Source organism: Hyaena hyaena, unplaced genomic scaffold, assembly GCF_003009895.1.
Source record: "Hyaena hyaena isolate Hyena2069 unplaced genomic scaffold, ASM300989v1 scaffold_288, whole genome shotgun sequence".
In the NCBI taxonomy this organism is placed as follows: Eukaryota; Metazoa; Chordata; class Mammalia; order Carnivora; family Hyaenidae; genus Hyaena; species Hyaena hyaena.
Window position 1 is genome coordinate 200,623 of NW_024080922.1, and position 25,754 is coordinate 226,376.

General features: G+C 43.7%; 1 protein-coding gene across 2 annotated transcripts in view; it reads right to left on the reverse strand.

Moving 5' to 3' along the window:
- Window positions 1-24,884, reverse strand: part of ACTN2 (actinin alpha 2) — a 72,807-nt gene extending 47,923 nt beyond the window's left edge. For both annotated transcript variants that reach the window (XM_039247189.1, XM_039247190.1), the window contains exon 1: window positions 24,759-24,884. In XM_039247189.1, the coding sequence (XP_039103120.1) occupies window positions 24,759-24,884 (126 nt within the window). The remainder of the gene's footprint in view (window positions 1-24,758) is intronic.
- Between the last annotated feature and the right edge of the window lie 870 nt (window positions 24,885-25,754).

The following is a 25,754-nucleotide window of genomic DNA, read 5'->3' on the forward strand; positions in this document are numbered from 1 at the left end:
CCGACAGCTCTGAGATAATAGCTTGCAAAGGGGCCAGTGCACTCTGAAAACGAATGTGAAGCTTTATTAGAATGTTTAATTTTCATTCTATTTACAGTTTTAATTACCATGGTCTATAAGGACTGTTCTTACACATTTCCAATCGTCCTCGGTTTCTCTGAAAAGCCTGCTAATTACGGAGGAGACAAAGCAACAACAGCAAGAATAACCCCCACACATTTTACCTGAAGGCTCTTTTGTGGGTTCTCTTGCTGGTTGATAGCAACATTCATCTTTAAAGTGCATGGGAACTAAATCTTGGAAGACTAACATGGGGGAGGGTAAGTCCACATGGTTTTTGAGGCAGGCTCCTTGGGTCAAATCAGATGTCCTTTCTTAGGAGAAATGATACTCTATGAACCAGACACAGCCCACCAGGAAAAGAGGCGACTGTCTCCACAGGTCACAGCTCAACCCAGAAACTGTCAGGCTGCAGGTGAGGTCCTCCAGTCTCCTCTTCTGCTTCCTCTACCTCCCTCCTGGAGAACAGCCCGTTCCCCACTCCTCTCCACCTAGCAGTAAGTATCAATGTTTTCTGCAGCTCAAAGACAGGCACATAAAAACAAAACTTTCAGGGCCATACAAAGATAACCAAGATGGGAAACCAAAGAAACATCTACAGATGTTCCTGACTTATGATGGTTCGACTTCTAATTTTTTTACTTCACATCGGTGTGAAAGCCGTTCACATTCAGTAGGAACCATACTTGGAATCTGGGATCTGTAGTTTTTCCTAGGTTCATGCTATGTGGTACAGTCCTCTCTTGTGATGCTGGGCAGGGCCCGCAGCTCCTGGCCAGCCACAGGACCACGAGGGAACACAACCAATACACGAACCAACATTCTACACCCATGTACACGGCCCTTCTGTTGGCATGGTATTCAACCATGAGATGGTCAATACTTTATTATAAAACAGGCGTGGTGTCACATGCTCTTGCTCAACTGCAAGCTAACAGAAGTGTTCTGAGCATGTTGAAAGTTGGCTGGATCACTCTCAACAATAGCTAAAACATGGAAAGAGCCTAAGTGTCCATCAACGGATGAATGGATCAAGAAGATGTGGTTTATCTATACCATGGAATACTACATGGCAATGAGAAACAATGAAATCTGGCCATGTGTAGCAACATGGATGGACCTTGAGGGTGTTATGCTGAGCGAAATAAGTCAGGCAGAGAAGGACAAATATCATATGTTTGCACATATAGGAGGATTAGGAGGAACTTGACGGAGGACCAAGGGGGAGAAGAAGGGCGGAAATGGTGGGGGAAAGGGAATAAGCAAACCATGAGAGACTCTTGAATGCTGACAAAAACTGAGGACTGATGGATGTGGGGGGGAGGAGGGATGGGCATGGAGAAGGGCACTTGTGGGGATGAGCACTGAGTGTTATGTGGAAACTAATTTGACAATAAACTATTTGGAAAAAAAAAAAGAAAGTTGGCTGGATCAACTGATGAATGGATCAAGAAGATGTGGTTTATCTACACAATGGAATACTACATGGCAATGAGAAAGAATGAAATCTGGCCATTTGTAACAATGTGGATGGAACTCAAGGGTGTTATGCTGAGTGAAATAAGTCAAGCAGAGAAGAACAGATATATGTTTTCACTTATAAGTGGAACAGGAAAAACTTAACAGAGGACCATGGGGGAGGAGAAGGGGAAAAAATAGTTGGGGAGAGGGAGGGAGGCAAACCATGAGAGACTCCTGAATGCTGAAAACAAACTGAGGGCTGATGGGGGTAGGGGGAGGGGAAGGGGGGGTGATGGGCATGGAGGAGGGCACTTGTTGGGATGAGCACTGGGTGTTATGTGGAAACCAACTTGACAATAAACTATAAAAGAAAAAAAAAAGAAAGTTGGCTGGGCTGAGCTAGGATGTTTGCAAAGTTAGGTATAGTGAATGCGTTTTGGACTTACGGTATCTTCAGTTTATGTTGGGTTTGTCTAGATGTAACCCCATCTAAGTCAAAGAAGATCTCTATCTCCAGAAGGGAAAGGCTAATAGTATTTGGAGTTCTTATCACCTTCTAAAGCAGCTCACATGAAAACAGAAAAGGTGAGAAGGCAGTGGAAAGCGCTGTCTTGACATGTATATTCCTTAGACAACAGGGGCAAATATCAGCATCTCTTCCCGAAAGAGAAGGAATCACCACCAGTGAGGCACCGGCCAGGATATGCGGTCATGTGGGCACAGATTGGTCTTCCTGGCCATACAGTCATGCCCTGGCCATGGCACAAAAACTCTTCAAGCAACATGGTGCGAAGGAGAAGGGCCCAGAGGTGAAGTTCCCATGGTTTGTAGGAGTAGGTTTTCACACAGAAAGCCTGAAGGATATTCAATCAGCAGTCCCTCCTCTGTTATATTCCTAAATGTAATCCAGAGGCCCAGAAAATGTTCTCCAGCCCCTGAAACATGGCAGCTGAGAACAATATCGGTTGAAGGAGTTTCCCAGGAGTACCTGTTACCAAGAACTGTTGGTCCCATTCAGTGGCTGGTGAGGCCACTCCTTTCATGAAGAACTAACTTACTGGCAAAGTCCCTAGTTAGTCCACAAGAACTATAAGACTATTGTCTTTCTCAAAAGTAATTTCTAGGACAGTGTGCTAAATGGTGAGAAAAACATACTATGTCCTCACTGAAATGCTGAGAGACGCCTGTGTTACTGAAAGTTATACATCTGCATTTGATTTCTTTCTCAATTAATTAAGACTACAGACATAACCACCCACATTGTAGACTTTTCCACAGAGAGAAAGGGAAGGTCGTCTCTTAATTGAGACGAGTAATAATTCTGGTTATTGACATAACAGAAGTTCACATCTCTATCCGGAAGAGATTATTACCCAGATAAGGACAAAAATCCATCTTGAGTCTGACATGGTTGTCTGAATAGGAGTCCATTTCATGCTATCAGTTAATGATTAATTCTTTCGGCAATTCGGTTCTGGGCATGGTCTGCCTAACTTTTCAATTTACTGTTCTGTTTTCTCCAAACCAAAAATACGGCAAGACAACATCTACACATTTCCTTCATGCTTTTTAAACTAGCTTTGACTCTGATGATAATGACATAAAATATTCATTTCAGATCACATTTCCTGAAACATGTCCCCAGAAAGGCTTACAGGATTTTTCTGAAGGAAATAGAATAGGGCCCACTGAGGGCTGGGACATTCAGGCAGAGCCCATAGCATGAGGCTCAGGGGATAGAAAGGTCTTAGCTTTCAAGCCCACCAATTATAAAACAGCACTGCCTGTCAGGTCCAAATCAGTCTGGGGCAGTGTCAAAGAGCTCTGTGATTTTGAGACTGCCGATAGCTCGCTTTGCTTTGCGAGTGAAGACATCAGGAGGCTCACCGTGTGGATCCTGGCCTGCATCTCGTGGGGTGGGATGAACTGGCCCCAGGTAAGCCGGGGCAGTGGGCCCCAGGAGAGGTGAAGGTCAGGCCCGGCCCCGCCTGCAGTTATGGCTCAGAACCCAGATTCTATTTCTGACTCTGAATCTGTATAACTATTTGTCCTTCATGCCCTGACACTTTCCCAGCTACAAAACATGGGATAACTGTCACGATCAACTCTATGAAATTGTTGAAAAGGTTATCAGGAGGAGAGGAAATCTGAAAGCCGGTCAGCCAATGCTACCTACTGCAGTGGTTCTGAACACTCTCTCACGTACACCTACTGGAAACTACTCTGTGGTTTAAGTTGATTTTTCTAAAAATGCTCCATTTATTTTTCTATTTACAATAATCACTTTAATAGAATGCTCTTTTCCACTTCATAGACTCCCAATTTGCCAAGATTCCTTCTAATCACTTTCCTGGGTTTTTTTGTTTTGTTTTGTTTTTCTAATATTTGAAAAGTAAGGAGTAAGGAGCAGCTAGAAAGCTGCAAATTTGTAAAATCTCTGGTTAAGGCAGAAGAGAGGGCCAGAGCTGTTCCTCTGAAGTAAATGTTGTTTCAGCTTTAGTGTTGAAAAAGGAGACACCACCCACACAAAGAGCAGGGAGCCCACTGACAGAGAAGGCAGAAATTCCCACCCCTTGTGGCCTGCAAAGGCAGAACATTCTGGTTCACTACAAAGCTTCACTGTCCCCTCAGCCGAGAGAGATTCCAGTCCACACACCACAAGAGGACGTGCACTGGGCGATCCATATGAGGGGCACTCCAGAATCATATCAGGAATCAGCAACACGGCCTTATGTGTAAATATTCAGACACATAAGCATCTTGGAAAACACTTAAGGAAGTGGACCCAGAAGTCACTCACAATATTGACTGGTCAGCACAATCATCTGATCTTGAGAAAAATCCCAAACTTTCAAGGTTGCCAAGTGCCCAGGTAGATCTTTTAACGACTCACACAACATTATAAAAGAATTTAACCAGAGAAAGAAGTATGTAAGCATTAAAGGGTTAATTTTAAGGATCCTGCTTATGCTACAACCAATTGCAAGATGTCTTGGAAGTCCATTTGGAGCCCCAATGTTCTCAAAAGTTGCATAACCAGAGACGTAACCACACAGTCGGTAGCCCTTTTATTCTCTGCCCACAAATCTCTACTTAGTGCTCCAAGATCCTGCTAGATAGCATGGAATGCGACAACTCAGGTCAGCAGTCGCTGAAAAACAGCAGCCCTAAAATCTGAAGCCTGGCTCTGTGATGGGCTCAGCATCTGGCGTGAGCAAGTTGGCTCCTCTCTCTGTAGCTTGTTCTTCCCCTAAGGAATGCACGGTTGACCTAATTCAACTGGTTGACGGTGATGCCTGATAAATTAAACAGAATGCAAAATATGTCACAAATATAAATGCTGTAGAAACACAAAAGAACAGCACTCAGCGATGGCAACAATTCAGAGAGGGCTGAGGTGCTCTGAGGTTTAATTTAAAAGGGAATTAAACCATTGCATAGAAAAACAGACAGCCTATAGTCACGATCTAAGTCTACGGAGCATGAGATATTCCACCTCCAATAACTAAGCATAAACTAGCTGTTCCTTCGCACATTTTATAAACTGTTGCAGGAATACAGAAAGAAAAGGGAGGCAAGAAGGTCTGGGATCCAAGAAGCCAGAAAGATGCCAGGCCTACATCTTTCCCTGATTTTCCACAAGTACTCACACCACCGGTCAGAGAATAAAGAGCATCATTAGCATCTTTAACTTCTTCGAGGCACAAGGTGTTCAGAACCTTATTTTTGGCTGATAGCAGGAAAAAATTATGCCCATGTATTTTTTTAAATGTATTCCCAAGAGGCAATTAATATAAAGGGTTACATTTGCATCAAGACTTGGTTCCAAATACAGCTCAGTATAAAGAGTCTTAAAACTAAGTCTTGTAAGGGGCACTGGGGTGGCTCAGTAGGTTGAGCATCCCCCTTCAGGTCAGGTCACGATCTCACTGCTCATGAGTTCAAGCCCCATGTCGGGCTCGGTGCTGACAGCCCAGACCTGGAGCCTACTTTGGATTCTGTGAGCCTGCTTTGGATTCTGTGTTTCCCTCAAAAATAAACACATAAAAAGTTTTTAAAAATTAACTCTTGTAAAAAGGCAAATCCATTTCATCCTGTTGCAAATGGCAGACACACACTAGTTTCTCAGGCTTTCATATGTCTGCAAGCACACACCAAAATGACCACAGTGGCCTCTAATCCTGTCTTAATCACCTCTGTATCACTCACAGAACCCAACACCCAGCAAGCATACCTGATTCACACAGAGAGGACTAGCACTTATTCGAATTTTCAATACTTCAAACAGTAGCAATTCAGTCATAAACAAGTTAGAAGCTCAACAGTACCAAAATATTGCTTTTTAAAAAATGTTTATTTATTTTGAGAGAACAAGCAGGGGAGGGACAGAGAGAGAGGGAGAGAGAACTCCAAGCAGTTTCCATGCCTGACTTGGGGCCAGAACTCACGAATCGTGAGATCATGACCTGAGCGGATATCAAGAGTTGGGTGCCTAACCAACTGAGCCACCCAGGCGCCCCCAAAATATTGTTTTTATTAACTTGAGTCCCAGGGACACTCAGAAATACAAAGCTAATTACTCAAAGACAAAGTTAGTGAGGAAAAAAAGCAGCAGCCTTTTCCCATTGATTCACAGGCCCCCCAACAAGCTATCAGCAAGCAGGGTTCGGGGTCTCTTGTACCCAAAGTTAGGATATCCCTAGCAATCTCAAATGTGGGGAGGAGGGTAGAAGAACCCATGAACAACTCAAGGGGGGGCTGTCCACATTAAGAGTCCTCTAGGGACTTGGTGGGAAAACAGAAAAAATACTGTCAGAAATACCTGACGTGGGACACCCCCTGAAAAAAAACAGTTACAAACAGAGAGGGAGAGAGGCAAACCATAGGAGACTCTTAACTACAGAGAACAAACTGAGGGTTGATGGAGGTGGGGGGGCAGAGGAGAGGGGAAAATGGGTGATGGGCACTGAGGAGGGCACTTGTTGAGAGGAGCACTGGGTGTTGTATGGAAGTGATGAATCACAGGAATCTACCCCCAAAAACCAAGAGCACACTGTACACACTGTATGTTAGCCAACTTGACAATAAGTTATATTTTTTAAAAATAATAAAATAAAAATACTGGTGTAAGTGATACACTTATAAGCGGGGGGTGGCTTGGCTCTGTTCTCCTGACAGTGCCTGGAGCATAGTACACAGGAACTATTTGTTCAATAGGATCTCATTTGCCAGACTTTCTGGGACCGAGTAAAGAGGATAGCAATCAGATTTTTTTTTTTCTGACTGAAAAGATAAAAAAGACTGAGGAGTTTAAAATCTGTTATCTGCTCAAGTTCCAGGTTTTTAAAAAATTATCATGTCAAACTTCATTGCGGAATCCTTAAATGTTAAAAGAGACTCTGTAATCTTGCCAAAAAAAGAAGAAGAAAAAAAAACCTTGTAAAAAATAAAAGACAACCTCATGGCTGAGGGTATCCAAAAATAGAATCACACTAATGGATGATCTTTTAAGTGGGTAGGTTAAAGATGGCTCTCCCAGCATTTGGAAAGATAGTTCTACCCATGTCTGGTTTTCATCAGAAATTCTGAACCGTGAATTTTAGGCTTCAGCCACCAGGTTACTAAGACTGACTTCCATTTAGGTCCTGGGCTGTTCAGAATACATAAAGAAAGATTCTATAAAGCCCTAAGGCTGCCTAACAGGGAAAAAAAAAAATGGTTTTCAGGTTTTTTTACAAAGCCAAATCTAGCCCAAACTGATCCGGCTCGAGGAATGGCCTCTCCGGTATGCAGAATCCCCTCTACAACTTCCAGAAAAGAACAGAACAGATTAAAGTTTCTGAAATTTGGAAAGGGGTAAGGAAAGCTAATGAGGCTACTTTGTATCGGGAAAAGTCTGGGCTTCAACGGGAAACCTGTGCGTTGCCTCCTATGCTATTCCAGAACTCCTGTCATAGATAAAGGAGAGCAATGCAAATAATTCTTGCCTATAGGCAAGAAAAGCATTCTGTTCGGTATAGGGACCATCCTTCTTTCTGCCATAGGAAAATGTCTGCTGCCCTTTGGACATTCATCTTGCTATTTCCTAATCTTTGGAATTAATCTTTGTGCCTGTTCTTGGGATTTTCTTTTGAACCACTCGTAACTCCTCCCCATTTTTCTTTGTTAAAAGTTAATCACATTTTTAACGTGCATTCTGTTTTGTACTTGTGTGAGAGTCATGGTTTTTAACTGTACTTAAGAATTGTCTTTTAATAGTTCAGGCTTTAGGGTCTTTTTTCTAAAGAGAGGTCAACCTTCAAACACGCTGAAGTATTCATTATTCCAATCGAAATGTTACTGATTTCAACGAAGACAAGAATGACCTGTGGAACTGACATCTATCATTTGCTGATCTTAAGTTACGGTATGTTTCCCTTGTCCTGTAAAAATGACAACTGTCCTAAGTCTCGGCTTACTGGATTCCTTTCCCATGTCAAAGCCTCCATTTAAAGTCTAATATGTGTCCCCATGTTCCCTCTCATACGAATCACCATAAATAATCCTAAATTTGGGTTGAATTATTTAGCACGTTTTCCTGTTTCATAAAGATCTTACATTTATCTAGAAGCTCAAGTATTTCCATCTGTTAATTTCCTCCCCCCAAGAAAATTTCCCACAAACATTTTATCACCACTTACAGGAGTCCTTATTACTCATGCTCTCGATTTTCATTTCTCAGCTACAGTTACTCATCTCTGCGTCCCTATTATCAGCAAAGTATGTGAAGTAACGCAGCAAGAACATCAAACACTTCTCTGCTCCACCGATTCTTGGAGTTTTGAAACAAAAAAAAATTGTTTCAAATTTTTTCAAAACAATTTTTATATAAAAAATTTATAAAATTTATCTTTAAAACTTTTTATTTAAAAAAAGTTCTAGCGTTATCCTTCTAAAGGACTGTTAGCAAATGATCTTGGTAAACCACCCCTCCTTTTAACTGTTAAATGGAAAAGAGCGCAGGTTAGAAATAGGCAGATTCTTTCCAAACTATTCTAGGGCTGGAAGCATATGTTAAACTAAACCAAATCAAGTATCTTCAGTATCAAAGTCTCAGTCATTCTTGCTCTAAGAGATTTTTTCAAAAAGGTGGGGAGGGGGCGCCTGAGTGGCTCAGTCAGTTAAGCGTCTGACTTCGGCTCTGGTCATGATCTCACAGTTCATGAGTTCGAGCCCTGCATCTGGCTCTGTGCTGACAGCTCAGAGCTTGGAGCCTGTTTCTGGTTCTGTGTCCCCTTCTCCCCCTCTGCCCCTCCCCTGATCATGCTCCATTTCTCTCTCTCTCTCTCTCAAAAATAAATAAATATTGGGGCACCTGGGTGGCTCAGTAGGTTAAGCGTCCGACTTCGGCTCAGGTCATGATCTCACAGTTCGTGGGTTCGAGCCTCGCGTCAGGCTCTGTGCTGACAGCTAGCTCAGAGCCTGGAACCTGCTTCAGATTCTGTATCTCCCTCTCTCTCTGACCCTCCCCTGCTCATGCTGTCTCTCTATCTCTCTCAGAAATAAATAAAAACATTTTTAAAAATTTTAATAAATAAATATTAAAGAAAAAAAATTTTTATGAAGGGGGGTAAGCTCAAAGTAGCACATGGAAGCTCTCGGGTGCCTGGTCAGCCAAGACAGAGCATTCCCCAAGGCAGGAGCCTGACTTAGCCACCGGCCGGGCGTTCTGCAGGGTCACACCTGCCTCCCTCCAAGCTGGCACAAGCTATGTGGAGAATTCCTTTGAGGACTTTCTGGTAAGCAAGCATCTAACGCTCCCAACAAACAGCCTTACATATGATTGATCCTGAGCTATGCTTCCCAAAATAACTTGTTCCCTTGCAGCCTGGGTAATCGTGTGCAAGATGCAGCTCTGTGACAGGGCAGACCCAACTGTTGCTTGGTTTTACACAACAGCAACATTTATTATACTTTTATTATTCTCTTCTTGAGGATGAATTTAAGGCTTTTCTTTGGAAAAACAAACTGATTTGTTTTGGAGCCTGCTTTGGATTCTGTGGATTCCATCCTTCATCCGGGGAATGGAGGGGGCAGTTCACCATAATGTTACTAGTTTCAGGGACCCAAACAAATGGCTGCCTCTTAAGGGATTAAAGCATTCACTTAGAATGAAACAGCTCTCTGAAAAACACCACATTCTCCGCATTGGTGTTTTGGGTCAGAGCGCGATCCTAAGTGAGGAAGAGTCCCCATCAGGTACGTCTACAGTGTTCCTCTCTATGTGGGAAAAGCTCGGGTTAGCAGAAGGGGTGAAAAAAGGGGAGCTGGGCATTTCCAAAGTTCCTGCTCACTCCGCCCTGGAGAGAACCAGGCTCTGATTTCTTCCTTCAAAAAGTTCTTGCCTAGGGCTCATGCTGAGTGGAGAGTGTTCACAAAAATATACAATGAAGCCTTCATATCATGAGCCATTTCAGACAATTACATACTATGGTACAAAATTCATACACATATGCTTCCATACTATAGCATAAAGTGTTCTAGTAGACAATATGGCAAAATGTTAACACCAGTTTTCTCTAGATTGTGACTTTTAAAATTTTCTTATCCATATTTTCTGTAGGGAACGTGTATGACTTATGCAAAAATGTATCTTAAAAAAGTAACTTGGGAAATTATATACAATTTGTTAGCCTAGATTTCTTTGGTCTTCATCCTGGCTATCTGTAATTATGCTAGCTAGCTTTACTTCATCAATCCTCCTTAGTTTTCCCTGAAAAAGAAAAACTACATAATTGGATACAATTAAGCAACCCCAGATTCCTGAAGTTAATCAATAGAGTGCTGCTTCAGGATTTTTTTTTTAAGTTTCACATTAAAATCCCTATTTCGACATCACATTTCAAAACCCTAATGGAGAAGGTACACGCTGTCCAAGTTCTAGGACCGCGGAATAGAAATCCTTTGGAGTCCATAATATCCAGTTACCCAGATGCCAGGTACAGCAATAGAGCCCACTGTCACACACCAGGTATTTCTGACAGGATTTTTTCCTGCCTCCTCACCAAGTCCTTAAAGGACTCCACCAGCGACAGCCCCACCTGCGTCTGATTATAGAAACACAGGAAATTTTTACAGTAATCATGACTTTATCACACAGTAAATGTGCTTATCATCACTGCGCTCCCAGATTTTCAATATACATGTTTTCAAATATAAATATATATACCTATATAGGTATACACACACACACACACACACACACACACACACACACACACACAACTTAAATTGCCTAAAGAATAAAGCTAGAGTTTGACTCTGGTGACTATGCCACATATTAAGATAACGTGTGACCCTTCATTTTTCAGACTTGCAAAATAACACAGCACATATTAACATCAAACTGTCTGAAGTTTGGGTCTACACAGTACTTATGAAACCATATAGATAACATATCAAATACCAAAAGCACATGGCGGCATGCATTTCAGAGGGGGATCTGACCCACCACTGGGGGTCAGTGGCTCCGTGTCCCTCCACACACAGGGCTCCACCCCACGGCTCTCTGCAAGGCTTGGTCTTCTAAAAGATACATGAATTAAAAGATTCGGAAATTACTAGACTCTAGTATATAAATGTGTCAAAATATAATAAAACTCACTTCACCATTATCTGCATTTTTCAAAGTTCAGAAATAGACCAGTACTCTGAGAAAAGGCATTGCTATCCTACATATACATTACTTGGGTCTCAACATTATTTTTTTTTAATTTTTAATGTTTTATTTATTTTTGAGAGAGAAAGAAGGAAACAGAGCACAAGCAGGAGAGGGGCAGAGAGAGAGGGAGACACAGAATCCAAAGCAGGGTCCAAGCTCTGAGCTGTCAGCGCAGAGCCCGATGCGGGCTTCAAACTCATGAACTGTGAGATCATGACCTGGGCCAAAGTCAAATGACTAACCGACTGGGCCACCCAGGCGCCCCTCAACATTATTTTAGTGTTCTCTGAGGCTCTGCATGTACGTCCTCAGAACACAATGACCACAGAGTTTGCGTCCAGCTTGGACCACTTCTGAAAGTCAGAGGAAATATGGTTATTACTATGGCCCCAGCTGAGACCTTCCTGGGCGGACTTGGATGCAGTCTCCCTAACTCTTACTCCACTTTTTCGTCATATCCCTTTATGAAGAACAGAAGACCTGAGAAACGAACACCACATCATACACCTTAAGTTTGTACAGCGTTGTATGTTAATTATATCTCATTAAAGCTGGGGAGGAGGGGGGGATATAAAATAAGTAAAATGAATTTGTTCAAGGAGTGAGATAGCCTGTAACTGCGGCATGCATGCACCCCACCCCCATCACTTTCAGGACTCCCCAAGAAATGCACACATGTAAGCAGGCAAGGGCCTGATCTAGGTCTAAATAAAATCCCCGGAAGCAGTTTTGGCAAGACTGCCCCTAAAAATAACCTTTCCCCAAGAACCCTTTAAATGTCTGTTCTCTCCTTCCTCCGGCTGTACTCTGGGGGTGGTGGAGGAAATAAAGATACAGAAGTATCAAATTCAGCATCCTCAGACATCTTCCCCACCTCCTGTCTCCAATCCAAACTCCCTGTCCAAAAAGGTGAAAGCAGGAGTCATTCGAACTAAGAGGGAACTAGACCAATAACCCTGAAAGAGGTTATAGGGTCATTTTATCAGATCAGTTTGCAGCAGGAGGAGAGAGATACTCCTTACACACAGCGCACACTCCTATCAGTACAGACACATGGGCACAAACTCAGCAGTGAACCATTCACATTTGCAGGACGCTAAGAGGCTTTGCCTCTGCCCAAAGCACTTCACGCTAGGCAGCCTGAAATCTATCCTGAGGGTTCTTCCTGGAATTAGACAATGGGGTTATTGTACAAGAAAGGTTACCTTTAAAATGCGGGTGACCTCTGGAAAGGCAGGTCTTGGGAATCTTTTCACTTAAAGGAAGAAGGCAAGGGATGCCTGGGTGGTTCAGTAGGTTAAACGTCCGACTTCAGCTCAGGTCATGATCTCACAGTTCGCGGGTTTGAGCCCCGCATTGGGCTTTGTGCTGACAGCTAGCTCAGAGCCTGGAGCCTGTTTCAGATTTTGTATCTCCCTCTCTCTGACCCTCCCCTGTTCATGCTGTCTCTCTAAATAAATAAATAAATAAGTAAAAAAAATAAATAAATAAACAAACTTCAAAAAGAAGATTAAAGGGAGAAGATGACAAATGGCCTCCTTCAAAGTTCTGCTTTGTGCTGACTTCTTTCAAAATTTTTTTAGGGAATAAAACACTTGTTGAACATAAAAACGTTTTTCCTTTTAGAACTGGGCATGCCTGGTAACCATTTCACAACATATGCATATATCAAAACATCCTATACACTTTAAATGTATACTATTTTTATCTTTCAATCAATTACACCTCCATAAAGCTGGGGGGAAAAAAGAATCAGACATCGCCATCCATGAAACGTGTTTTCCTTGGCCAGCTGGGTTCAGAAGGATTCACTATGCTCTGCATTCACCCTATTTTTGTGTATGTTTGAAACTTTCCACAATGTGAAGTTAAAGAAAAGAAGAATATATTTTTTTTTTATTTTGTTTATTTATTTATTTAGAGCAAGCCAGGAAAGGGCAGAGAGAGGAGAGTCCCAAGCAGGCTCCACACTGTCGGTGCAGAGCCCAATGTGGGGGTCAAACTCTTGAACCGTGAGATCATGATCTGAGCTGAAGCTAAGCGTCGGATGCTTCACCAACCGAGCCACGCAGGCGCGCCAGTAATTTCTTTTTAATGTACAGTCCTTGGCACTGCCACTTCACAATGTTCAGGCTGAATCTTGGTGGGATCCCAATCTTAGAGAATGTTCCCGTCCACTAAGACATCGTGCCTGCAGGGGGAGAACTGATCTGTGCTCTCGTCTCTTGGATTCTCATTTGCTGGTTCCAACAGAGAGTGGACTCGAGTTCTTAGGCATCCTGAACTCTGGCTTCTTTTGGAACGGACTCAGACAGACCAGCAGTTAACTCCAAAGGTATGGCCTTAACAGAGTGTCCTATTGAACTCTATCCAAGATGTTTTGTTAGCTTTTCCTGTGGTGCCTTTTCTCCTCCTGTGATACTTCTCTTGGACAAATCAACTGCAACAGAGCCTGACCTGGAGAAAAACCTTTGAATGACAGTATTTACCATGCCCTAAAATTTAGTTTTCTCATTTCATCAGATGCTCCCAGGCGTATGCATTTAGGAATGAAAAATTCACAGGCACACACACCCTTCCACATAGGCGGCAGGTTATTGGTAAGTGAAAAATTAGGAATACAGAATCCCAGGCTTCTACTCGGAGTTGTAGGTTATAAGTCTGCGTACAAAGCAATTATTTAAAAAAAAACAGAAAATGTTTAGTAGTTCAAAGCACAGCCTTCAGAGTTAAGCAGCCTGGCTAAAAAACTCAGCTCTACCCCTTCCGGACCAGAGGATGCCATAAAATATCAGCTTCTCCGCATGTGATAAAGCTTCTGTTGTGAGACAGGGCTGTATCTTTGTAATCTGGAATTCGGTGTGTGTTTTCGGCTACACTTCCCCACCTCAACAACCCTTGGGCAAATCACTGGCTCAAAAGGAGAATAATACTCCGTTCTCAACAGCGTTGTGAAGATTGAATAAAATAATATCTATGGTTAAAACAGTAACTGGTAATTCTGAATAAATAACTGCTCTGCCCTATAGTTTGGAATACTAAGGATAATAGGTCAAATCTCCCCCCCCCCCCCCCCCCGCTTTTTCTTAATTCTTCACATTATCACTTTTACTGCCTTGGAATTTTTTTTTGTTTTGCTGTTATACTGAAAACAAAATTTTTCGTAAATATCTTTCCATTTCAAAATTTAACAGAAGAGATCGAAGTATGCAATAAAATAAACAGCCACTTTCTACTTCATAAATTTCCAATAATAGAAATTACATAGTTGCAAAATGTAAAACACATAGCTTTGCGTTTTTCCAACTAACAAATCTTTCCCCACACCCCAGCCCAATCTGACCCTTACCCTCTCACCCCTGCCTCCTCCCAAAAATGTGTTTGTTTCAAAATAGAAAAATATGATCCTCTGTATATGACCTCTAAACTGATTACAATTCTGAATATGTCCTTCATCATTTTTGTGACCAGTACTCTCCAACACCCCAAATACTACTAATAATCTCTAAAATCCTTAAGACCAAATCTCTAAATGAGGGCAACAATTCATTTCACTTCCTTAATTTTATAAATAACATAGAAAAAAAGGAAACCTATCTGAGGGTTAAATTCTACATGTAGTAGAAGATGAAACAAAGTCTACTGTTTTCAGCAATCCTCACGAATTTTTAGACAGTCTTCCTCAGGAAAGCCTGCCACTGGCCATTTCAACTGCAGTTAAGTGGTTCATGCCATGGACCTGAGCATATCACCATAAATAATTTCTTACGGCTTTTCACTTCCTTTGAAAGCATAACTCAGCTCATCGGCTAAAAGATATCCCATCCCACAGTGCCAAATCCCTGGGTTTCTCTTCCAGCAACTAAATCAATTCAAATGCCACATTCAGACTGGCGAAGCTCAACTGGAATACCAAGGTGAGATTTCTCCAGAAAGAAAATCAAAGACGCTGCAACAGTTCAAGTGCTTCCAAGTCTTCTAATGCATCCCCATCTTCACGCACAGGAGTCTTGCTCCCAGGTGCAGGCAAGGACACTGCTTCTTCTAGAGCCATTTTTTTTTTTAATGTTTATTTATTTTTGAGAGAGAGAAAGACAGAGTGCAAGTCGGGGTAGGGGGGCAGAGAGAGAGAGGGAGACACAGAATCTGAAGCAGGCTCTAGGCTCTGAGCTGTCAGCACAGAGCCCAACGCAGGACTTGAACCCATGAACCATGAGATCATGACCTGAGCTAAAGTAGGATGCTTAACCAACTGAGCCACCCAGGTGCCGCCCCCCCTCCCACCCAGAGACCTCTTGTCTTCTCTAGATCTTCTCCCATGTCCCCCCTCCTCCATAGTTTCACCATTGCCTAAGAGCAGGTAACTCCTATACCTAAACCTCTAGGCTTGACCATTCTCCTTGATATTTCCATTGGATGTCAAGCCCCCAATCCAAACTTCACATCTTTAACTTCTATCAAACCCAATAATCCCTTTACCAAATGAACACCAAAGGCATTAGAGATAAGGATAAAAATAATTAGAATTCAATTCTATGGTTTGGCTATCACATGGTATGGGTCAAGGATCTCAAATATAGCTGGACATAGTGGTAACATAGTTTTACTGGGTTGAATGGAAGAAATTGCAATTTTGGGAAGTCAAAGTGGTCAATATCAAGAATGTCATACATTCAACTTAGTATATGTAAAATAATTCAAAATTTTTATAAAGAGCAATGACAGTGCCTAACTTCTAAATACTTATTTTTGTGGAGCAGTGGTTCAGTAAGTTAAGCATCCAACTCTTGTTTGGCTCAGGTCACAATCTCATGGTTCATGAGACCAAGGCCCGTGTCAGGCTCTGTGCTGACTGTGCAAGGTCAGCCTGCGATTCTCTCTCTTCCTCTCTCATATACTCTCTCTCGCTCTCTCTCTCAAAATAAATAAATAAACTTTAATAACTATTATTTTCACATCTTATTTTACTATCATGAAATAACTTAAAGACTCCTTATGACTCTAAAAGGTAGGATTTCTTGGTTTCCTAATCTCAAATATAATTGTCTATATAAGACTCAATCACAATTCACATAAATACAGTTCTCATTTGCCCCAAACAAGGGTATATTCACCTCTTTGTCCATTTGGTCCTCAAAATCACTAAAAAAGGAGAGGTTTTTTTCCCAAGATTGCATGCCTTTTAAGAAAAAAATGGTCACAGACACTACTAAGAATCTTTTTTCAATGTATAATGATTCCTAGGGATTGTAACTAACACATTTAGCTGCTAGCAAAAACAAACAAACAAAGCAAGACAGCCCAAAGTCATGCTAACTTCTTAGTCTTAGACTTGGCATGTCCTTTCCAGGACACATATACTCTTTAGAATCACCCATGTCTATTCTCTCTTATCCAATTCCACTGGGAAGTACAGCATATTTTCCAAAAAATTGGTTTTACCACGTTTGGTATACAAAAACACATATTTGAATTTATACTTATCTGAATCATGAGTGAATTTGTAATTTTCTTCATTAAGTGGGTAAAGATTTTCAAGCTGGAAAATAAAACTGGTCATTTCAAATCAACTTCAGGTTATCAGAAACTTTGCTCATTAAGATGGTGACACATTATAATTTAAATAGATCTGCATGTATGAACGTTTAATTCCAAAATTGTCTAAATTGCAATTATTTTTAAATTAAGCAGCTTGTCTCTGAAGCTCAATCTTAGACTAAGAATTAAGTCAGACAACCCCATCATGTTGAGAAAAATACTGTAAGAAAATATTTTTTAAAAGCGCCACAGAGTAAGCATGAGTTGGACTTAATACATGTATAGCTGAAAGGGTTATAAAGTCCGCAAAAACAGGTTTTTAATTATTACATTTAAAATTTTTAATTGTACTAAATACTTTTCAGAAATAGAACTCAATCTTTTTCATTCCACAAATGCATTCAGAGTCTGAGCTGACTCAGTGCAGGGCCTGGGGAATGAAAGAGTGCTTGCCATAGCCCTCAGAGGGACACCAAGACACCACCACCAGGTGACCCATGTTCTAGAAAGCTAGCCTCCTGCATGAGGGGCCTGATGGAGGAGGAATTCCAGAATGAGCAGAGGAGGTAGGCGCTGAGTATAAGGCCAAGGGGTGAATCACTAATGGTGAAGACTGCTCTGTGGGGCTGGACCTTGAGCCTATGGGGGAGAAAGGAAACAGTAGACAAAGGCTACATGAGACCTGGCCTCACCAACCACTGGATGGGTCCAAATTCTCTCCTGATGGCAATAAAAAAACCACAGAGGAACTTTAAGCAGGAAATACCATGACCAGGCTTGTGTTCTTTAAAGACCATTCCTGCCAACATCACGGAGAAGAGCCTGGAGAGAAGCATGAGCTATGGAAGGGTGACAAAACAGGAGGCCACCACGTGAATCCAAGCAGGAAACACAGAAGTTCTGAAGACCTTAAAGTCTGTAACAGGTGGAAGGGGCCGGGTCCAGAAGACTTTAGCAGGTGGGCTCCATAAGACTGAGAGCTAGAGGGAGGCACCAAGAATAACTCCCAGGATCCCGCTTGGGTGACAGGGAGGAAGATGTCTCCATTCACCATGACAGGAAACCACGCAGGTGGTCCATTCTGGAAATAGTCTCTCCTTTCTTTCACCAGCCTAGTTGAACGGGGTGTCCCTCCTGTGCGCTTCGCACTGACCTGTCTCTTCAACTGGCTGTAAGCTCCTTAAGGCCTAAGGTAGTGTCAACTTGATTCTCTATCCCTGGACAGGAAAATGTCCAACGATGAAAGAAAGAATGACCGTGCCTGTGCTTCATTTATATTTTGTTCTTCAGTAGGGGTGCAGGTTAAAAAAAAAAAGCAAGTTTCTGATCTCGAAAATTGCAAGGAGGGGGACGGGTATGTGCCCCCAGATGTGCATTTGTGTAGAAAATGTTCCCCCAGACCTCTCTGGAAAGACCAATCCCTTGCACTGAAGATTTTTCTTCCCTTGGAATGTGTCTAGCACAGCAGTTAGCAAACGCTCCCCCTAATCTTTGCTCTCTGTTCTTTCTGGAAGAATTAGTACCGTTCCCAGGGAAACAGTGGTACAATTCTGACTGTCCTCCAACGTATTCCGTACCGACTCCTCTGCTCATCATGGTGGCTCCCCCGCCCACTCGGGGACTGTGACTTTTCTGTAGGTGTCTCCCAGCTGCAGCCTGTGACTGCAGAGCTTTCTGACAGCGTTCTGAAGCCACGTTCATTAAGTTTCCCAGCTAAGAATTATATCCGTCCTCCCACGCTCTTGGAGAATCTTCTTTTGAGTTCAAGTTTCTTCCCTGGTGAACTTGGCTGAAGGGGTGGGGCATGGCCCAGAACACATCCCAGCATCCCCAGGGAGGGTCTGAAGACAAAGAGTGACCTTTCTGCCTTACAACTTGTGCATCTGTGATTATCCACAGCGAACTAAGCATGTATTTGGAACTGTCCCTCAAGGGGCAAAGGTGTCTTGGCTCTCATACTAGAGTCTGCCTTTCTACGCCCATCGACATCCTTCTCTGGACATCAAAGGCCCCTTAGAACACCAGCCCTCCCTTCAAGTGATGGCCTCAGGGACACATGACTTGTCTGCAGCCTTGGAGCGTACCCCCCTGCCTGGGATAACATATCCTGTAAATATGTAGCTTTCTATCTCCTGGAGGGTAAAACAATTCTCATCTGTTTGCTTGTTCCTTATCGATACCACGGACTTGACTTTCCAGTCGAGGAGCTCTGACGGCGGGATTATGTCTGCTTAACTGGATTTACACAGCAGACTCCCGTGGGACCGGATGGGGCCATTTAATACTTTTATAATCCCTCCTGACCACTCTCAAATTGATGCCTCCCTCCCCATTTCTCCTACCAGCCCCTAGATCTACACCTTGCCACTCTACCCTACGGGTCCCATCTCAGGCTTCTGCCTGGGTCTCCTGGCCTCAGGCCCTCCCACATCCAATTCATTCTGCAAACAGTCCAGCTTCTTCAAGCACGGCCCTCTGGAGCTCCATCACCTGCGGCCCTGGTCCCCTGTAAGCTGGCCCTCTCTCTTCTCTCTGAATTTCCACCTGCATCATGAGCTTCAGCCAAGCCTGTCTCTTCCTGCTCCCCCAAGCACATCACAAGCAGCAGACACATCCAAGAATATGGAGCTGGGTGTCCTAGGCTGGCCACATAGGCTGGCCTCCTTGTAGGTTCTCACTCTCTAAGCTTGTCCCCATAGGCCTATGTCAGAGGGTGGTGAGAGGTGTCCAGGACACAAAAGGGGTGAGGGTGCTTTCATAGTAACAAAGGGGGACATAAACACTTATTATGATAACATCACACTCAACACTGCTCCTCTCCCTCCCCCCTACCAAAAAAAATAGGCTCTTCCCTCCACTTCTCTAGGCAGGAATGCCATTTCCTCTCCTCCCCACTCAGCTGATATTTAGTTACTACTCAAAATTAAGGCCCAGCCCAATCCCACTCCTTTACAAAGCTACTTCCTCATTATTCTCAACCCACAAAGACTTTCATGATTTGACCCCCTGTAATTTTTGCTCTTTACACAATCAGCACTGGCACTTAATGTTAAACAACATCTTATCTTCTAAATGTTCAAGTGTGTAAATCCTCTCTTTAAAAGTACATCCGGGGGCACCTAGGTGGCTCAGCTGATTGTGTCTGGCTTTGACTCAGGTCATGATCTCACAGCTCATGAGTTTGAGCCCCGTGTCTGGCTTTGTGCTGACAGCTCAGAGCCTAGAGCCTGCTTCGGATTCTGTGTTTCCCTCTCTCTCTGCCCCTCCCTCATTCCCTCATTCTCTCTCAAAATAAATGAATAAACTTAAAAAAAAAATGTGCATCAGGGGAAGGGGGTGCTGGGAAGTTAGTGTTTAGTGGACACAGAGTTTCAGTTTGGGTGGATGGAAAAGTTCAGGAGATGGATGGGGGTGATGGGTGCATGGCCAAGTGAATATATTGTCACTGAACTGTACCCCTAAAAATGGTTAAGGAGCACCTGGGTGGCTTAGTCAGTTAAGCGTCTAACTTCAGCTCAGGTCATGACCTCACAGTTAATGAGTTCGAGCCCCACATCAGGCTCTGTGCTGACAGCTCAGAGCCTGAAGCCTGCTTCAGATTCTGTGTCTCCCTCTCTCTCTCTCTGCCCCTCCCCCACTTGTGCTCTGTCTCTCTCTCAATCTCTCTCTCTCTCAAAAATAAATTAGCATTAAAATCTTTTAATGGTTAAAATGGCAAATTTCATATTATGTATATTTCACTGGCAATAAAAACACAGAAGGGTAACAAAGTCAGTAAGGAACAAACCTATGCTTCATCAGCCCTCAGCAGTCCAAGTGCAGAGCTAACCACCATCACACCAGTTGCTAAAACTAACAAATAGTTGCTACATAAGGATAATAACATTTGAACATGTATAGCATCTAGAGCCCCTTCAACATAAATTAGTTTAACCATTGGATCCTGAAAAGCACGAGGAGGTGAGAAAGGTCTCATGTATCTTTATTTTCTGGATAAAGAAACAGCAACTTGAAGGTTTAGGGCCTTGATCACGGTCAGAGAGTACCAGGGAGCGTGGGATTCCTCTGGGTATCATGAATCTGAAAGCTTCACAAGCGTTTCATTAACTGTTCACCTTGTTGGAACATACAGTGCCTTTTCGAGAAAGTTCACAAGAGTTTCATCAGCCGTTCACCTTGCTGGAACACATAGTGTTTTTTCTCCTAGGAAAACGCATGCAGAGGCAGACTGCAACGTGCAGCAGGAAAGAGCCTTCACCTTGTGCCCTTAATCACCAGCTTCTCTCCATGGAACACTGGGAGGGGCAACTCTCAGGTCCCTGGGCTCTGTTTAACCTGGACCCTGTGGGCAGCTGCTCTCACACATGTCCGTCCATGCTGCCTGAACTGACACAGCGACATATTAACCTGGATGGCAGGCTGAACAAGCCTTGCTCCGGGGTGAATGGTGAATCGGTCCATCTAAATTATAAATATCCACAAGAACTTGACTTTCCCTCCAGAATGATTAAAATCAGTGAGAGCTGCAAATATGGAATAAATGAACCACTCTCTCATTCTCTGGACAACTGGTAAAAAAAAAAAAAAAAAAAAAAAAGTTTATCCATCCTCTAGCCATAAACAAATTAAGGATGTAAGGACCCTTTATACTTTAAAACACACAGTCGTTTCCTTAAAAGGCCCATGCGAGGCTCCCAGAGTGAAGGACAGTGCCCCACGCTTACAGAGATAGCACACATATTCGGCATTGCTGTTCTGACAAGTCACCTCCCGATTAGGCTTCCGTTGAATTGAAGGTTGAACGAAGTTCCTTGGTTCCAAGAGAAGCTTGCTTCTAAATACTGAAGCTCTAGAAGTTTCAAAAGTCCACTGAAGACAGCCTGGCTTACATGAATATGAATATCCCTACCCCTGTTACTAAACCCCCCTGAATGAGGAGAGCCCTTTGAAATGCCTGTACATACTTAGGCTAAATTCAGTGTCTTCTGAATTGCCTCCTTTTGGAAAAAGTACCATGCTTCCTCCAAAAAACTGAAAATGGAATTACCACATGATCCAGAAATTTCATTTCTGGGTATAAAACCAACAAAACTGAAAGTGGGGTCTTGAAAAGGTATCTGTATACCCGTATTTATACCAGCATTATTCACAATAGGCAAAAGCAGTCCAAGCGTCCACCTACAGATAAAGAAACAAAAAGTGGAATATACACACATCGGAATATCATTCAACCTTAAAAAGGAAGGAAATTCTGACACAGGCTGTAACACGGATGAACCTTGCGAACATTATGCTAAGTGAAACGAGCCAGACTCGAAAGGACAAATACTGAATGACTCCACTTATACGAGTTCCCTAGAGTTAAGTTCTTAGAGACAGAAAGTAGACCAGGGGTTGCCAGAGGATAGCGAGAGGGGAGAATGCAAAGTTATTCTTTAAACTATCCAGAGTGTAGTCTTGGAAGTAAAAAGAGTTCAGGAGATTGCCTGCATAATGCAACAATATGGACATACCTAACTATGATGAACTGCACACTTAAACATGGTTAAGATGGTAAATTTTATATTATATGTATTTTACCAAATTTTGTAAAAATCATCGAAAAACAGAAAACAAAAAACAAGTACTCTACTTTATTAAGTCCTTCTGTAGCACGGAATTCCACACCAGGGAGCAAGGATTACCACAGCCCATGAGACTCTCTGAACTGTGGATATAATTAGGCACCGCATCCATTATAACGCCACAGACGTCATCAAGTGTTACCAGCATCTGTTGACAGATCTCATACCCAGCATATCACTGAAATGGCAAGTGTGGAGAAAGTAGCCCACAATAGAAACAATGGCATTTTATCCCTGTCCTGTTCCAACAGTTTGTCTCATACGACATAAATAGAGGCCACTGCCCGGCTACACTGAGCTCACAGTTCAATATTATTTTATTGACCTGAGTAGGTTCGATACCAAAAGGAGAAACACAAAAGAGTTCTCTTCTGGATCTGTTCAGACCTGTGTGCTAACGCAGTGGGTCCCCTGCTCACACCTGCAACATCTGGGACACTCAATCTATCTTAAGGGGGGAAAAAACAAGTTCTCACTTAAACTTAGCATTCTTTTGAATTGGGATCAGGAAGTATATCCACTTTTTAATAATATATGTCAAAGGCTATACAATTATCATAGTACATTCACGCAGGTATCCCAAACTTTAAAAAATTACAATAATTCCATTATATCAAAAAATATTGTGAATGCATTAAAAAAATTAAATATGGCAGGAGATATATGTCAATGTGGCTTCTGGAAACTGACATTAGCTCTATATAGCTATTGTACTGTTAAAAAAAAAACAGAAAACAAAAGCAGAAACCATTGTGATCAGACTATTACTCCTAAGAATGACGGGCAGACTACTCGCCCAATTCTTTAGCTATTTACTGTTTCCTATACAAAAACAAACAAACAAAGTTTAAAACAAAGACTTAGGAGTTAAACATGAAAATGTACCAATCAAAACTTTAGGAACATTTTTTAAAGAGAAACACTCATGCTAAAAATTAAAGTCACTTTTTAACTTCTTGCTGTTTGTCATTGCATCACCTAGTCCAGATGACATGTTCATAATCCCTGTTTTCCCTCACAGTGTCATTTAAAAAACTGTAGAAGGTTTGAAAGTTTAGTTTCCTTTATAGACTCAACTTCTATTTATCACTTCCATTCTCTTGTGTCCAAGAAGGTGGGGATGGTGGAAGTCTTAGGAAGCAAAGGTGGAGAGGGCATCAGAGCTTTAAAGTAACAACAGTGAATGTATTTTACCAGAGAGGGTAGACAACCAAAGAGAAATCTTGATATATAAATAATGCTGGGCTATTTGATAATTATCCGAATAGGGAGAGATCCTTCCAGCCAACACTGCTCACTGGGAGAGAAGTACAGATGTATGCGTGTCCCATAGTCATGCACTAATTCGCCATGTAATATAGCACACTGGCCCACAGTGACAGCTACTCAGAGCACTTCCCATGCACACATATGGTCAACAGAGGTTATTCACTTAAAAGGAGATCTTTAGAAAGGAAATCCACTTTGCTCCACCCCCAGAAAGGGGGGGGGGGGAAGTGTAGGGCACTTTGCTTTTGTCATGACACTGTCATGGGTTCGCAGGCCTGTGATGGTATGCCTGACTCCTCCAGGCTCTGTGCCCAGTCAAACAGGAGGTGGGTTTAGCCTCCCGGTGAACATTCTCTCCTTGTTCCAGCCAAGGGGATCAAGAAGAAACCTTGAAATAGTGGAATATTCCACTGGGCCCCCAGAGAGCGCCAACCAAGATGGGCAGGGAGCTTTCAGAGCTGGCTGACTCCTTCGTCCCCGTGTGCTTACCTCAATGAACCACAAATAGAGTGTGAAATAATTATTACTTCATTGGTGAATGCCTAGTGTTCACACAGCATCCTTCTCTTAGGAGCCCAAAACACTTAAGAAATGATTTGCAATATACTCTTTGGGCAGTCCTGTGACTATCCCAATGACACTGATGTCCATCTGACAGTTTTATTTGAGGAGGGACGGGCTAGGGGCAAATGAACACAATCGTGCAAGGAAGTATAACTCTTGTGGCCAAGGTCACAGACTCAAGAGGTCAGGAGCAGACTGACCGGAGACTCTTACAGATTCTGGTCTAACACTGGTTAAAGCAGAAACACACGCACTGCTCCTCTTAACATTTTTCGTTTTGTGACTCTTATATTACTTACACGCGCGCGCGCACGGACACGCACACTCGCGCGCGCGCACACACACAGGGCACCCGATTTCGTGCCTGTCCCTGGACGTGTTCTCCTACCTAACGGGGCGCGCGGGCTACGATGGCAGTGGACAACACAACACCTCCGCCGCGCGCCCACTCGCAGGTGCACGCGTGGGCGAGCCCGCGGGGACCGGGACACACAGACGCGCGGGTCGACCCCGCAGACGGCGGGCACAGGGCCCTTGCTGACCTTCCTCTGCTGCTTCTCCCAAGCCGGGTCCAGGAGCAGGTCGCGGTCCCACTCCTCCTCCTGGATCATGTACTCGTCATCTTCGTAGACGTAGTTGTACTGCACGCCGGGCTCTATCTGGTTCATGGCGCTCGGGGGGCCGGGGCTGCAGCGGGGCGCGCGGGGCTCGGACGGGCTGACGGACGGACGGACGGGCTGGCGGAGACGCGGCGGGGCCGGCGGGGCGCGCGGAGCTCGGCAGAGGCGCGGGCGGCGGACTGGCGGGAGCGGGGTGACCTTCGCGCGGCTCCTCTCGGGGCGGCACGCCTAGACGCTGGGTCGCGGGCGAAGCACCAGCTCGAGCTGAGAGCAGCTGCCGCGCCGCTTAATACCCGCGCCGCCCGTCACGTGGCCGCCGGGCCGCGCCCCCGCCCCGCCCTCCGCCCGCCCCCGCCCCTGCCCCTGCCCGGGCTGCGCCGAGCACGTGCTAGCGGGCTGGGGCGCGGGACCGCTGGGGGTGCCCAGTCGCGCGGCTGCCACAAACCTCCTTGGCCGCGGGCTGAGCCTGCGTGGCACCAGCCCACGCCTCCCGCTTACCCTTCTGGCTAGCGGTGGGCTTGGCTTGCGGGCGCCTAAGTCGGTTGCGAGGGGTGGGGGGAGGGGGCGGAGAGGGATGGGTGCATGCTGGCCAGGGCCGGAGCACCCCTGGCCTGGATCCGTGACCACCTCCAATGCATCCAAGTTTTCCATATATCATTTGCATATTCACGTTTTCCACATATTTCCATAGATAACACACACACAACCCTGAAAAGGAAAGTTTAAAAGCTACAGAATCCCCTCTTTTTTTTCTCCCCGTCATCACCTGGGGAAATCAAGGCAAGGGACTTGGATCAACCATGTTAAAATGTCAGGAACCAAACCAAAGGCGGGAAGTGTCGGGTCTCACCTGCCAGTCATAAATTTAAAAGAACTGACAATGGATGACAAGTAGCCAGTTTCGTGCTACACTGAAAA